This window comes from Muntiacus reevesi, chromosome 1 (genome assembly GCF_963930625.1).
Source record: "Muntiacus reevesi chromosome 1, mMunRee1.1, whole genome shotgun sequence".
In the NCBI taxonomy this organism is placed as follows: Eukaryota; Metazoa; Chordata; class Mammalia; order Artiodactyla; family Cervidae; genus Muntiacus; species Muntiacus reevesi.
The window spans coordinates 83,176,432-83,189,167 of NC_089249.1; the positions used below are offsets into that span (position 1 = coordinate 83,176,432).

The 12,736-nt window shown below is 43.4% G+C and overlaps 1 protein-coding gene across 3 annotated transcripts in view; it reads left to right on the forward strand.

Annotated features, from left to right (window-relative positions):
- The window catches only part of OTUD7B (OTU deubiquitinase 7B), a 55,991-nt gene extending 44,801 nt beyond the window's left edge, over nt 1-11,190 (forward strand). For all 3 annotated transcript variants that reach the window (XM_065905117.1, XM_065905116.1, XM_065905118.1), the window contains 6 exons: nt 1,682-1,794; nt 3,478-3,605; nt 4,013-4,162; nt 4,744-4,858; nt 5,813-5,897; nt 7,113-11,190. In XM_065905117.1, the coding sequence (XP_065761189.1) occupies nt 1,682-1,794; nt 3,478-3,605; nt 4,013-4,162; nt 4,744-4,858; nt 5,813-5,897; nt 7,113-8,321 (1,800 nt within the window). In that variant the 3' untranslated portion in view covers nt 8,322-11,190. The remainder of the gene's footprint in view (nt 1-1,681; nt 1,795-3,477; nt 3,606-4,012; nt 4,163-4,743; nt 4,859-5,812; nt 5,898-7,112) is intronic.
- The last annotated feature ends 1,546 nt before the right edge of the window (nt 11,191-12,736 follow it).

Genomic DNA, 12,736 nt, shown 5'->3' on the forward strand with positions numbered 1-12,736 from the left:
AAGTCTGCATGCTGCAATGAAGATCAAAGATCTTGAGTGCTGCAACTAAGACCCAGTGTAGCCAAATATAAATAAATAAATATTTTTTAAAAATAGTATAAACTTTTTTAAACACTTGGCCAAATACAATTAACAAGATAGACTTTCTTCCAAACCATCATATACATCCTAAAGCCAATATAATATTTTAAGATTATTTGTACTATTTCTTTCACTCCTTTGATAAAAATTATAGTTTTACTGAGCATGTGTTTATTGATTATTGATCACGTGGTAAGCACTAAGCATATTGCTTAAAACATGGTCCTGGCTTTTCAGAGTGGTAATAGGAGATGGACATGTAAGTATATGATTACAGCAAAGTAACCGGTTATGACTTCTGTGATAGAAGTCTATGTAGCAGTCCAGCAGGGAGGGCACAAAGGAAGAAGTGAGTGGTTGATGGGCCAGGGCGATTTAGGAAAGGCTTCATAGAGGAATGGTACGTGAGTTCTTTCCTGACAGTTGAGAGACTATTCACCAGGTGGACATGGAGTGGGCTGTCTCAGGCAGAAGGCTGTCGAGGCAAAACCTAGACAGAAGCTCAGAAGTATAAAAGGACATGGTGCATTCAAGGAAGTATGACTAATTAAATGACGTTAGAGGGGTAGGTCACAGCTCAGGAAGTGGAGTCTTTATGCTGTGCTTAAAGAGTTTGCACTATTATCTAATAGATAATAACAATTCTTAAAAGAATTTGTAGCAGGAAGCAAACATCATCAGATTTTAATTTTAGAAAAATCTTTCTGGTAGCATTGTAGAAAATGAATCATAACAATGTATGACTAGAAGTAGTGAAACCAGCATCTATTACAGTAGCTCATGCTTAATAATTACTGACTAAAGGGATCCAGGTGTGGGATGGGTGAAAGGAGAGGAGTCATCAGTAACTCCCTGGTAGTTCTAATTGGGTGTTTGAGTGATAGTGTTGCTTACAAAGGTTGGAAAACAGGAAGAGTAAGTTTTAGAAGAGGTAAAAGTTCCAGAGTGTAAGGTAGTCATGGGCAGGTGACAGCCTTCAGTAGGCTGCTGGATGTGAACATAGAGATGAACGGGAAGTCTGGGCTGGAGAGGAGGATAGCTGAGTCCTGAGCATGTAGATAGAAGTAGATGAGATTATAATAGTAGAAGAGATAACCTGGATAGAACAGGGCTAAAATTATTTGACCCAACAGCAATATTTTTAAGATAGAGTTCAGAGAGGTTGGAGAAAGTAGTGTTTTGTGAGCTGAAGGAAAAGAAGGTTTAAGGGGGAGATAAATGCACATGAATGCTGAGAAAGATGAGAACTGAAGAGTTCACTGAATTTGGCCAATTAGAAAGTCACTGTCTTTAGCCAGAGTCAGTTAGGGGAAGTAGTGTGTAGGGGTAAGGGGCATAGGCTGGAGGGCAGAAACAAGCTGGATTACAGTGGGTTGGAAAAGAATGGAAGAAGCGTGAGGGTGATCATAGACTATTCTTTCATGAATCTTGACTATAAAAGGGAGAAGAGACTGGACTTTGTAGTACAAATTGTAAGAAAAGTGCTTACAAATTATAAGACAGGAGCATAGAGTGGAATAACATGAGTGAGTTGGAGTGGCTATTTCCTTTTGAACTTAGCCTCTAACTGCTTAATATACCTTGCCTGTCTTTCACATAGTCAGGGCTGGTATACACAGAGGACGAGTGGCAGAAGGAATGGAATGAACTGATCAAGCTAGCCTCAAGTGAACCCCGCATGCATCTGGGTACCAATGGAGCCAACTGTGGTGGGTAAGTATATCTAACTGGAGGAGGAGAAAGTAATCTTTGCTGAGTCCTCAGTGTCCAGAGAGTTCTATCCTAAGAGGGTGTTAAACAGAAAGACAGGAGAGAAGCCATGACAAGGGCAAAGAAGGGTGTGACAGCATGGTATGCTCTAGGAACCACAGGTAGTTCAGTATTACCAGAATACAGAATATGTGATGCTGAATGATAGATGAAGTAGGCAGTCCAGATTTTTGTGTGCCATACTGAAGAATTGAAATGGTACTGTATCCAGACTTTGGGAAACTGCAGGACAAGTGACTTGGTTTCCTCAATAAATAAAGGCAAAGAAAAGACAAAGAACCTAAGTTTAAAGACACCTAAGAGTCGCATCAACCTGTTGGAATGTATGGATATGTATAAGACAATTGGGGAAATGTGAATAATGTCTACATTACTGTTAGGTTTTTAAAGTGTGATATTGATGGGATTATGGTAGTTTTTAAATTGTGATATTGAGGGTATTGTGGACATCTTTAAAAATAGTCTTTATTTTTTAGAGATTGAAGCTGAAATATTCACGGATGAAATTATGTAATCTGGTGGGGTGGAGTGGATGTAGGAGCTGATCCCTAGGGAAATATATCAAGGTCTAGGTGTTGAACAAGATTGACCATGTATTTATGATTATTGAGGTTGAATGATGGATATATGAGAGTTTAGTACTTTTCCTTCTAGTTTGAATATGTTTAAAATTAAAAATTTTTTCTAAAGTAAAAAGTTAAAAAATATAACCTATCCAAACTTTACTGTGTATAAGCGTAATTTGGGCGGTCTATTTAAAATGCAGAATTTTGGACCTCCACCCTAGGGAAGTATGGTTGCATTGCCCAGAAATCTGCATTTGTAGCAAGGACCCAATGTTGAATGAGATTGGTTTAGGGGGCAGGAAGCCACTCAATTGTGAGTATGTGAGTGACAGGAGCAAATTGATGTATTTGAGCACAGTGGCAGCCAAATGGCTGAAGAAGTGGAGGCGGGGAGTAGTGATCCAGGAAAGAGGGGACACAGGTATGAGCACGAGAGGTGGTATGCCAAATGGCAGATATGCCAGAGGAGACACTTAAAAGATGGAATTGGTCGGGCCAGGTGATTAACTGCAGATGCGATATAAAGAACAGTAAATATTTCACAGATTTCTGATTAAGCTACTAAGTATTAGCCAATAGATGGGTGAGGCTGTTCTTCTTCAAGTAAGGGAACATCAAGAAGGGATTTTTGTTCTCTTTCCTTTTTTGTTTTTCTTTTTTGATAGGACATGATGAATGTGATGTGTGGGTGGTTGTGGTGGGTCAGGTAATAAGCAGAATGAGGCTACACAGTTGTATATTGAACTACTGGATAAAGAGAGTTGGGGAAGGTTGTTGAACCAGATAGGTATTAAGAGGGATTACTTCCCAATTCTGAGCACTACTTTAACCCTCAAACCTTCACATTTCTTTTCTTGAATTTCCCAGTCTGTGAAATGGAGGTAGAAATAGCCACGCTAGCATAAAATAATCAGCTGTATCTATGGCAGCCTTCAGAATGGAAAATAGGAAGTGGACATTTTTTTCCCTCTTTGCAGAACTGGTCTTCAGAGGTCTCTTGATTTGTTTTCTTCCCTCTCCCACTGCATCCCTTCCATTCTCTCCCCTCCTACAACTCTAGGGTGGAGAGTTCAGAAGAGCCTGTGTATGAGAGTCTAGAAGAATTCCACGTCTTTGTCCTTGCCCATGTGCTTAGGAGGCCCATAGTCGTCGTGGCAGACACCATGCTGAGGGACTCTGGTGGGGAAGGTGAGCCAAGCAGTCCTCACTCTACCCTGAGCAGCCCTGTCTGCACGGGGGATATATGACCCTCGGGGAAAAACACGGTGTAAATTAGAACAATGCACAGTTCTCACAGAGTCAGAGTAAAGCTGCTGCTGCTAAGTCGCTTCAGTTGTGTCCGAATCTGTGCGACCCCATAGACGGCAGCCCACCAGGCTCTGCCGTCCCTGGGATTCTCCAGGCAAGAGTACTGGAGTGGGTTGCCATTGCCTTCTCTGCGAGTAAAGCAGTTGAGGTTAATTGATGAAACTTCTTAGGAAAGAATTATTAAACACAGGTTGGACTGAAAGGGGGGCTCAATTGACAGAGTTGGATGGAGAGATTTCCCACTAGGTAGGAATATAGCCATAATAATAATCTGTGATTTCCTGCAGCATTTGCCCCTATTCCCTTTGGGGGAATCTACCTGCCCTTGGAGGTTCCAGCCAGTCAGTGTCACCGCTCCCCTCTGGTGCTCGCCTATGATCAGGCCCACTTTTCTGCACTTGTGTCCATGGAGCAGAAGGAGAATGCCAAGGAACAAGGTACAGAATGCAGTGTCTGGGTCTCTGGTGTCTTTTGGTCTGCTTTATTTTCACTTAGAAGAACTGAAATGAGAGAGGATGGAGGAGGAAAGAACTGAGTGACATGCAAGCCCAGACAGAGCATGTTGATGCTGTTTTCTTAAGCTCTAAGATAAACAGAGTTTTGTTTTGTTTTTTAAAAAAAAAGGCTCGGGGGGAAACTCAGCCTGTGTTCCCTGATCTGGAGTAAAGAAGCTTATACATTAAGGTCAAGAACTTTCCAAATGATGCTTTGCTCTATTTGCCTTAATAATGACTTTGAATTCCCTGAATTCACTTTAATTGGCAGAAACATCATGGGTGCTAGCTGACTGGTGGGAAGTCATGGAGATAAGTGGCCTAAATTGTGTTCTGAGTAATAAGGGAAACCCTGCCTGTTATTTTTTTCTGCTAAGACAATTCATCATTAAGAACTGAGATGTGACTGTAGTTAGAGACCTTTGGTATGATTCAGCTGCCTTTTTCCTGGAGTCAGTCTGTGTTCAGTTGCCTTCATCTTTCCTCAAGAAGACTCCTTGATCGTATGTGTGTTTCCTCCCCAGCTGTGATCCCACTTACAGATTCAGAGCATAAGCTGCTGCCTTTGCACTTTGCTGTGGACCCTGGAAAGGGCTGGGAGTGGGGCAAAGATGACAATGACAATGTCCGATTGGCGAGGTGAGGCACGCCTAGCCTTTCCATCTGCTTTGTAGCTTCGATCTCTTCCACATGCAGCGTCCATCTCCTGGGGATTTTCCTCAGCTCAGGGGTGGAGATGGCCACATCCTAGTTCCAGTGTCTTCGGGAAGACGGAGAGGTGGGAGACATATTGGGCACCTGGACTCTTGCTGCTGCTTTTTCTTCCCATGAAACGGAAGGGAATCCCGGGATCTGTTTATAGCATGAGGAGTGTTCTCACAGAATCCCCAGAACAGTGGTCAGAGAATCGAGATGATCAGATCACACTTCTCCCAGCCCAAATGAGAAGGGTTTAAAATAGCTGATCAAAATCATTTGCTCTAGACTTTTACATTTTTGGGGGAACTTAAATGGCAAGAAAAATATGTTCTCCCCACCACCACCCCCATTTCCCTGAAGTTGGCTTCCTCCTACTTCCAGAGCTTTCTGTGAAGAGCTTAGGAGTGTAAAAGCTCCTTCCTCACCTCTTATCCAGTTCTGCCTTCTTTGGGCTCCTGAAACTGGAGCCAACTGGGAAGATTGCGTTAAAAAAAAAAAAAAGAGTTTATGACTTTTTAAGTAAGTTCTCACCTAATTGTCAGAAGCGCCTTCTAAGTAATTAAGCAACAATAATAGTGGGTACTGTTTAGTAAGTACTTCCTATTTTCCAGGCCCTAAGCTGGGCCCTTTCTCAATACTATTTTAATCTTCACAACAGCCCTACAGGATAGATACTATTATCTATACTCATTATCAACCCCTACTGAGTTTCAGGGAGGTTGAAGTGACTTGCTCAAGCTTATAAAGCTTAGTAACTGGTGCAGCCATAATTCAAATCAACCCTGAGTTCTCAGCCATGTAGGCTTCTCCCACCCTGCCTCCCAACTGGATCACACTGCTTTGCTGTTTAAAGGCCAGAGTTCTTTGAAATTCTTTTTTTTCTCCTTTTCACAGTGTAATCCTATCCCTAGAGGTCAAATTGCATTTGCTGCATGGCTACATGAACGTGAAGTGGATCCCAGTGTCCTCCGATGCACAGGTGAGGCTTCTCCCACTCCGCCCTGGCATGTCCTCCTTTTCATGTCAGGGAGAACAAGGAAATCTGGTGGTGGTCTCCTTCCGAGTCTCTTCCGGATAGTGGCTTACGATTCAGTATCAGGAGTAACTGGAAAATACCAGAGAAATTCCAAAAGAGACTTCTCCTGCCTTTCTGCCTGTTAGTGCCCTTTGTTTTCCACATCTTCTCACCAACCAGGCTCTGCTTTCTGAGGCTAAACACATTCTTCAGGAAAAGTTTTCTTGAACTTGAGATTGTTATTACTTTATTCTAAGCCCTCTGTACATAGACCTCTGTGTTGGGCACTGGAAGAGATAGAATAGCTTAAAGAGCTCCTGATCTAGTAGGTTCTGAGGATGTCATTATCCATAGAACAGGAACACAGGAGCAAGGGCCAACTGATGGACTCTGGTGCTGAATGTCTGAAAGTGGATGCAGAATGGTTAAGACTTGGGGTGTTTTTTCAAAACTTGAGATTAACTTTGGGCAGAATCTGGCATAGAGAAATTTATAATAAACGCCATTCTAGTGTCTACAGAATATTCTCCCACCTTACCCAGAGGCTATGTATTTGTATAGTTGCACATTGTTCTAGAAGAGCAAAATCTAGTCTTCATTTTGCTATTTCCTTATTACAGAAGGGCATCACGTTGCAGGGGGTGAGATAAAAGCTAGACATTAGATACACTTTTCCCTGGTTCATGGGAGAGCTGATGAGCTGGGGAAGGACAGTGCCCTCCTGGGTGATCCTTCCCCTCATGACAGCAGCGCTTCTCTGGAACCTGGCAGTTATTCCAAGGAAGGAGTTCATTGGGGTGTTACCACCCCTCTCCACATGGTTAATTCCTATAGCAACAGCTGCAGAAGGCCCCATGAGCCAGGTGGATGGGCTGGAGGTTCCTGGGGGCTTCCTTCAACCTAGGCCAATGGAATAACTGTCAGCCTTTTTTTTTTAATTTAATTTTTTTTATTAAAGTATAGTTGATTTACAGTGTTGTGCCAATCTCCACTGTACAGCAGAGTGACTCAGTTATACACATATGGACATTCTTTTTTTAGATATTCATTTCCATTATGATTTATCACAGGATCTTTTCCATTATGGTTTATCACAGGATATTGAATGTATTTCCCTGTGCCATACAGAAAGACCTTGTTTATCTGTTCTGTATCTGTCAACCATCTTGTCTCTTCCAGGCTCCACTGGCCCAGCCTGAGTCCCCGACAGCCTCAGCTGGAGATGAGCCCCGGTCCACTCCTGAGTCTGGGGAATCAGACAAAGAGTCAGTTGGCAGCAGCTCTGCCAGCAATGAGGGCAGCAAGAGGAAAGAGAAGTCAAAGCGAGATCGGGAAAAGGACAAGAAGAGAGCAGATTCTGTGGCTAACAAACTGGGCAGCTTTGGCAAAACCTTGGGCAGCAAGCTCAAGAAGAACATGGGAGGCCTGATGCACAGCAAGGGTTCTAAGCCTGGAGGGATGGGAGCAGGGTCGGGGGTAAGCAGTGGCACTGAGACGCTGGAGAAGAAGAAGAAAAACTCACTGAAGAGTTGGAAGGGTGGCAAGGAGGAGGCAGCTGGGGATGGGCCTGTATCTGAGAAGCCCACATCTGAGTCTGTTGGTAATGGAGGGAGCAGGTATAGCCAGGAGGTGATGCAAAGCCTGAGCATTATGAGGATTGCAATGCAAGGGGAGGGGAAGTTTATTTTTGTTGGCACCCTGAAGATGGGTCACCGCCACCAGTATCAGGAGGAGATGATCCAGCGCTACCTCACTGATGCTGAGGAGAGATTCCTGGCAGAGCAGAAGCAGAAGGAGGCAGAGAGGAAGATCATGAATGGAGGGGTAGGGAGTGGGCCGCCTCCTGCCAAAAAGCCAGAGCCAGATGGCGGGGAGGAGCTGCTGACTGCCCCTCCAGCAGAATCCAAGGCAGTGGCATTCTCTACCGGCTACCCTGGTGGCTTTACTATCCCTCGGCCTTCTGGGGGTGGAGTCCACTGCCAGGAACCCCGGAGGCAGTTGGCAGGGGGGCCATGTGGGGGGGGCCTACCACCATATGCCACCTTCCCCAGACAGTGCCCTCCTGGGCGACCCTACCCCCACCAGGACAGCATCCCTTCTCTGGAGCCAGGCAGTCACTCCAAGGATGGAGCTCACAGGGGTGCACCGTTAGCACCCCACTTCCGCGTGGCTGATTCCTATAGCAACGGCTACAGAGAGCCCCCTGAGCCAGATGGATGGGCTGGAGGTCCCCGGGGGCTTCCCCCAACCCAGACCAAGTGCAAACAACCGAACTGCAGCTTCTACGGACACCCTGAGACAAACAACTTCTGCTCCTGCTGTTACAGGGAAGAACTGAGGAGAAGGGAACGGGAACCGGGTGGGGAGCTGCTGGTGCACAGGTTCTGAATGGGAAACCTTGGAGGGCAAGGGGGCTAAACAAAGAACGTTAAGTCAATTAATTGGCTCATAAGACCCAGCTCCCATGTTGATGGGGCGAATGCAGTAATGTTGGTGTGAGCCTGGCTAGAAACTCTTAAGTGTATATACTCTGAAGAGCTGCCAGGCTGGCAAGAGCAGGTCAGGGCTGCATGGTGCCTCGAGGGCTATACTGGTCCTTTGCCGATCTTGACTTGATGGTACTGAGGAAGTACAAGGGGAGAAAGATGATAATTGTGTGTCATAACCCCTTGGGTCCATCCCAGGCCTAAGGGAAAGTATAAGGGAAGATTTGGTGTGGGGGTGGGTAGGTGGGCAGAAGTCTGGGGGAGAAACTGGCAAAGGAGGTTCTCAGTCAATAAAAGAAAAAACAGACCAAAGTTCTTTTAGGTTGGAAAAAAGCACACGGTGGTGGAGTTGGGAGTGTGGAGGGAAACTGGGAAATTAGATTTGCTATTGACTTGAATTAAAGTAGATGTTTAGTGTTGGGTAAATTTTTCCTTTTGAAGGATCTGGAAAGACAGGCAGAAATGTGTGCTTCTGGGTGCTTATTAGGAGGGGGATGGCTTAAATCGGTTTAGTGAGATGGCAAAGGCAAGAACTTAAAGGGGGAATCTTTTTCCTCTGAAGTTTGATTTCCTTCTAAACAGCCATCTGTCATCCCTTCTAGTTCGAGAGGAGATTGCCGATTGCCCCCTATCTTTTCCTCATCCTTTTTGAGGGCTGAGCTCAGCTAAGTTAAGAAGGTTGTGATTTTTTTTAAGACTTTAATTTTATTAAAAAAAAAAAAAACAAAACACAAAAAATGTTCCCTCTGGGGAAGGCAAGAGAATGATAAGAGCAGCTGTGTATGTTGAATTTTTTCCAGGTGAATTGGTGCAGAGGTGATCTTTTTTTAACTACTAGCAATAACCACACATTTGAGTGCGCCTTGTGGGAGGGAGTGGGAGGAGGACAGACTTCTGGCCAGACTGTTTCAAACAAAACCAAAAACCTAAATAGAGCACTACCATCCTCTGCTGCTGCATTTCTGTAGAAAGCAACTTATTTTTTGGATTTTTTTTTTTTTTTTAAGAAAAGAAACAATAAGACCCTAGCAAGCAAAAAACATTAAAAAAATTAGTTTTTCCCCTCCTATTTAAGTGAATCTTTCTCCTTCCTGTCTACTTTTGGAGAATGAACTTAACATCCCGGCTTCTTTTGTTAAGCCATAGCTGACCTTAATCTGTGGTTAGTTTATTAAAATAATTAAAAAAAATACTTTGTAAGAAGAGATATTTTTGATAATAGGACTGATGTCGAAACTTGGGATAGGGGTTAGGGGCAATTTATAAAGAGGTAGTTAGAGAAATATATATTTTAGTGAACTATAACCACAGATCACAGATTACTCCCAATGAGCTGATATGTCATTGGATCTTCCTCCTCTCCCCAAACCATCCTTTTCCCCAGGGGGTGGGAGTGGGTCTGTGGACACAGTAGTGGGGGGAGCTCCTTTGCATTTTGCACAAAGCACAAGTCTGGACAGCCTATGCTCTGGCCAGCACCATTTTTAAGAGCTTTAAACTGGAGGACCTATCCTAGGCCACTTTTCCCTTTTCTTTAAATTACTTCTTTCTGGGGGAAAAAAAAAAAATCAACTATGCAATTGTATACACTCCTGGGTGCATATGAAGAAGGGAAATAAGTGTACTTAAATGTGTCTAGAGTGTTAATTGGGGCTATTTTTCTGTATTTGGATTTCTCTTTTGAGGTGTGTACTCTTAAACCATCCTGTGGAATGTAATCCTCACATTGATCCAAGGAGACATGGACTGGGGGCATGCTTTGGAGGGACTTGTGTTTGCCATATGATGCTTCTGCCCAATCAGGAAAGTTGTCATCCCACCTCCCCCTTGATAACAAAGTCAGCCAAGACTGTCCTCTTCATTGGAACTGCTCACAATTTGGAAGTTTCCTTTCTCCTCAAGAAACTTGAAAAGCCACTTATTTTCTAAATCTGATTGTCTGTTGATTTAATAATTTCCATGGCTATTAATTCTTAAGCTTTTATTTGGAAATGGATGTGTTAAGGAAGCAATGAGATCAAAGGAGGTAGGTTCCAAAGGAGGGTATGTTTGTATTCCCAGGCAGGACTGGGGCTGGTGTGAGAGGAGCATTCCCTTCAGGGTCAAAACTTAAGGAGATGCCAGAAGCTCACTAATCAAGAAAAATACTGTTTTAATGCAGCATTTAAGAAAATTAATGCAAAAAATCCATCATGAGCAAAATATAAAAATCTTTAAAACAGACAGGATCCATCAGGACTGGGATTAGAGTGAGGGAAGAAAAGCTGAATTGAGCAAGGAGGGGTTGAATCTTGTCTTCATTTAAAATTTTGATAACTTTATTCATTGTGACTCTTTTTATATTAGTTTTGATTTTCAGAATATATTGTGTGAAAATAGCATCTTGGTCACTGGCTTTTGAGGCATCCTTAAATTTTGTGCCCAAAGTGAGTGCCTTGCTCACCTCACCCCATGTCTGGGCTTAGAACCACACTGGTGAGACCACCACCATATGAACTTCTGTCCCTTAATATGCACCCAAACAGCAGGTGACTCAAACTCACACCTAGAATTTGCACAGCTCACCTAGCTTTCCCGTAGGCATCCATCTATATCATAGGATTTTGGCCTGGACCAATAGGAATGGAAACAGACCAGGGATTTTCCCAGAGAATAAAACCAGGAAACTTTTAATTCTCCACTGGACTGCTGTGTTTGGATTTGATCTATTAGTCTAGTTAATACTTTTGTTTTTAAAAACTGAGGACAAATGAACAAAAATGGAAACCTTGTGTCATGTTTGCTTTTGTTTTGATTTATAAATTGACCAACCCCAATCCCTTTTGACTTCTTTTCAAATAAAAAGGTGGAAATTCTGAGGGGTGCCCAAGGGGGTGAAAATGATGAAAAAAGGGGAGGGGGAGGTTATTTAGGCCCTATAGCTTTTTCATTAAGAATTTTTTGTTTTTAATTTGGGAAGGTAACTTTATTGAGGCATTAAGAAAAAAAAATAACCTCTCCATTCTAAAAATGAGAGACCCTGAGTCAATGGATGTTTTTCCGTAGGGATGAGTAAAGTCTGTTCTGCTTTATATTTTGAGACGGCTGTAGGATGGGAAGGTGGTGAAAAATTGCCTGGGAAATGACAGTATTTGGGGAGGGAGAAGAGGCAACCTCGTGCAATTACTGTGTTGTGGGGAAGGGAGGAGAGGGGTATGTGACATGAGTCAAATTCCTTAGTTGAGGGTGTGATTGGGGTGGGGGGGCAGGCCCTTCAATCCTAATTGAGTGATATCATCTCTCAGGCTTAAATAAGTGCACTTAGTTATTTTAACCCAAGGCACTGGGGTACCTACTGAGGTGGTTATTGGAGAGGGGAGATTTTCAGGGCTCTTATTTTTCCCTTTTTGATTTCAGACAGTGCTACTGCCTCTACCCACCCTAGGTTCTCCATCTCAGCCCTGATGGAGCAAATAGGTCTATAGGACACGCCTCCAGATTCCTCCTTTTAATTTATGCTGGTTTGATTTGAGAGTTACAAGATTTAACCAAACATTTTCCCCTCACACTGGATTCTACAGCAAAATAAAATGATGATATTAAAAGGGTTTTTTTTTTTTTTTTTTTTTTAAAGATTCAGTCTCTTTATGGAGTGGGATGGTGTTCAACTCAGTGCTCTGTGGGGCCTGGATGGAAGTTCCTTCCCTCTGCTGTTAGCTGTTTCTTCTCAAGTGAAACTAAAGCTCACAGACCAACTAAACAAAAATCAGCAATGACTTTTTAGTATATGTTTGGGAGTGATACTGAGCTGGAAAGGATGGAGCTGGTTCTGAATGACTTCTGAGAACCTAGCTTTTGCTATTCTTACCACTTGCTATACAGCCACATGTCCAAAGTTCCAGTCACATTTTATCTTTCCCAATAAAGGAGTTTCAAAAATAATTGTCCCCAAGTTAGTCCAACACCTCTGGACTCTGCATTCTCTTCTTTCTCCAAGGAGTCAGTGACCCAGACCCACCACCACAGGTGAGAAGACAGAATTAGTAGTCCCTTCTCGTCCTGGAAACACCTGCACCACAGATTTTTCTAATTTCCTTTTCCCTCCAGGCCCTTCAGCTACAGATTCAGTGACTCATACAGGCAGTCTGTTTCTTTCACTTTGTAGAAATCACAGGCTGTTTTACCCCCTGAACTTAAGTGGATTAACAAAATATTAGGATTCCCTCCATGGAGACTTTCTCCACAATCTCTCCCTTTACTGGCCACTTGGGTAAGGGGTGCTAGAAAAGAGGAAGGGAAGCTGGCTGCCAGTAGTGCAGAGAGGAGCAGGGTGGGGAG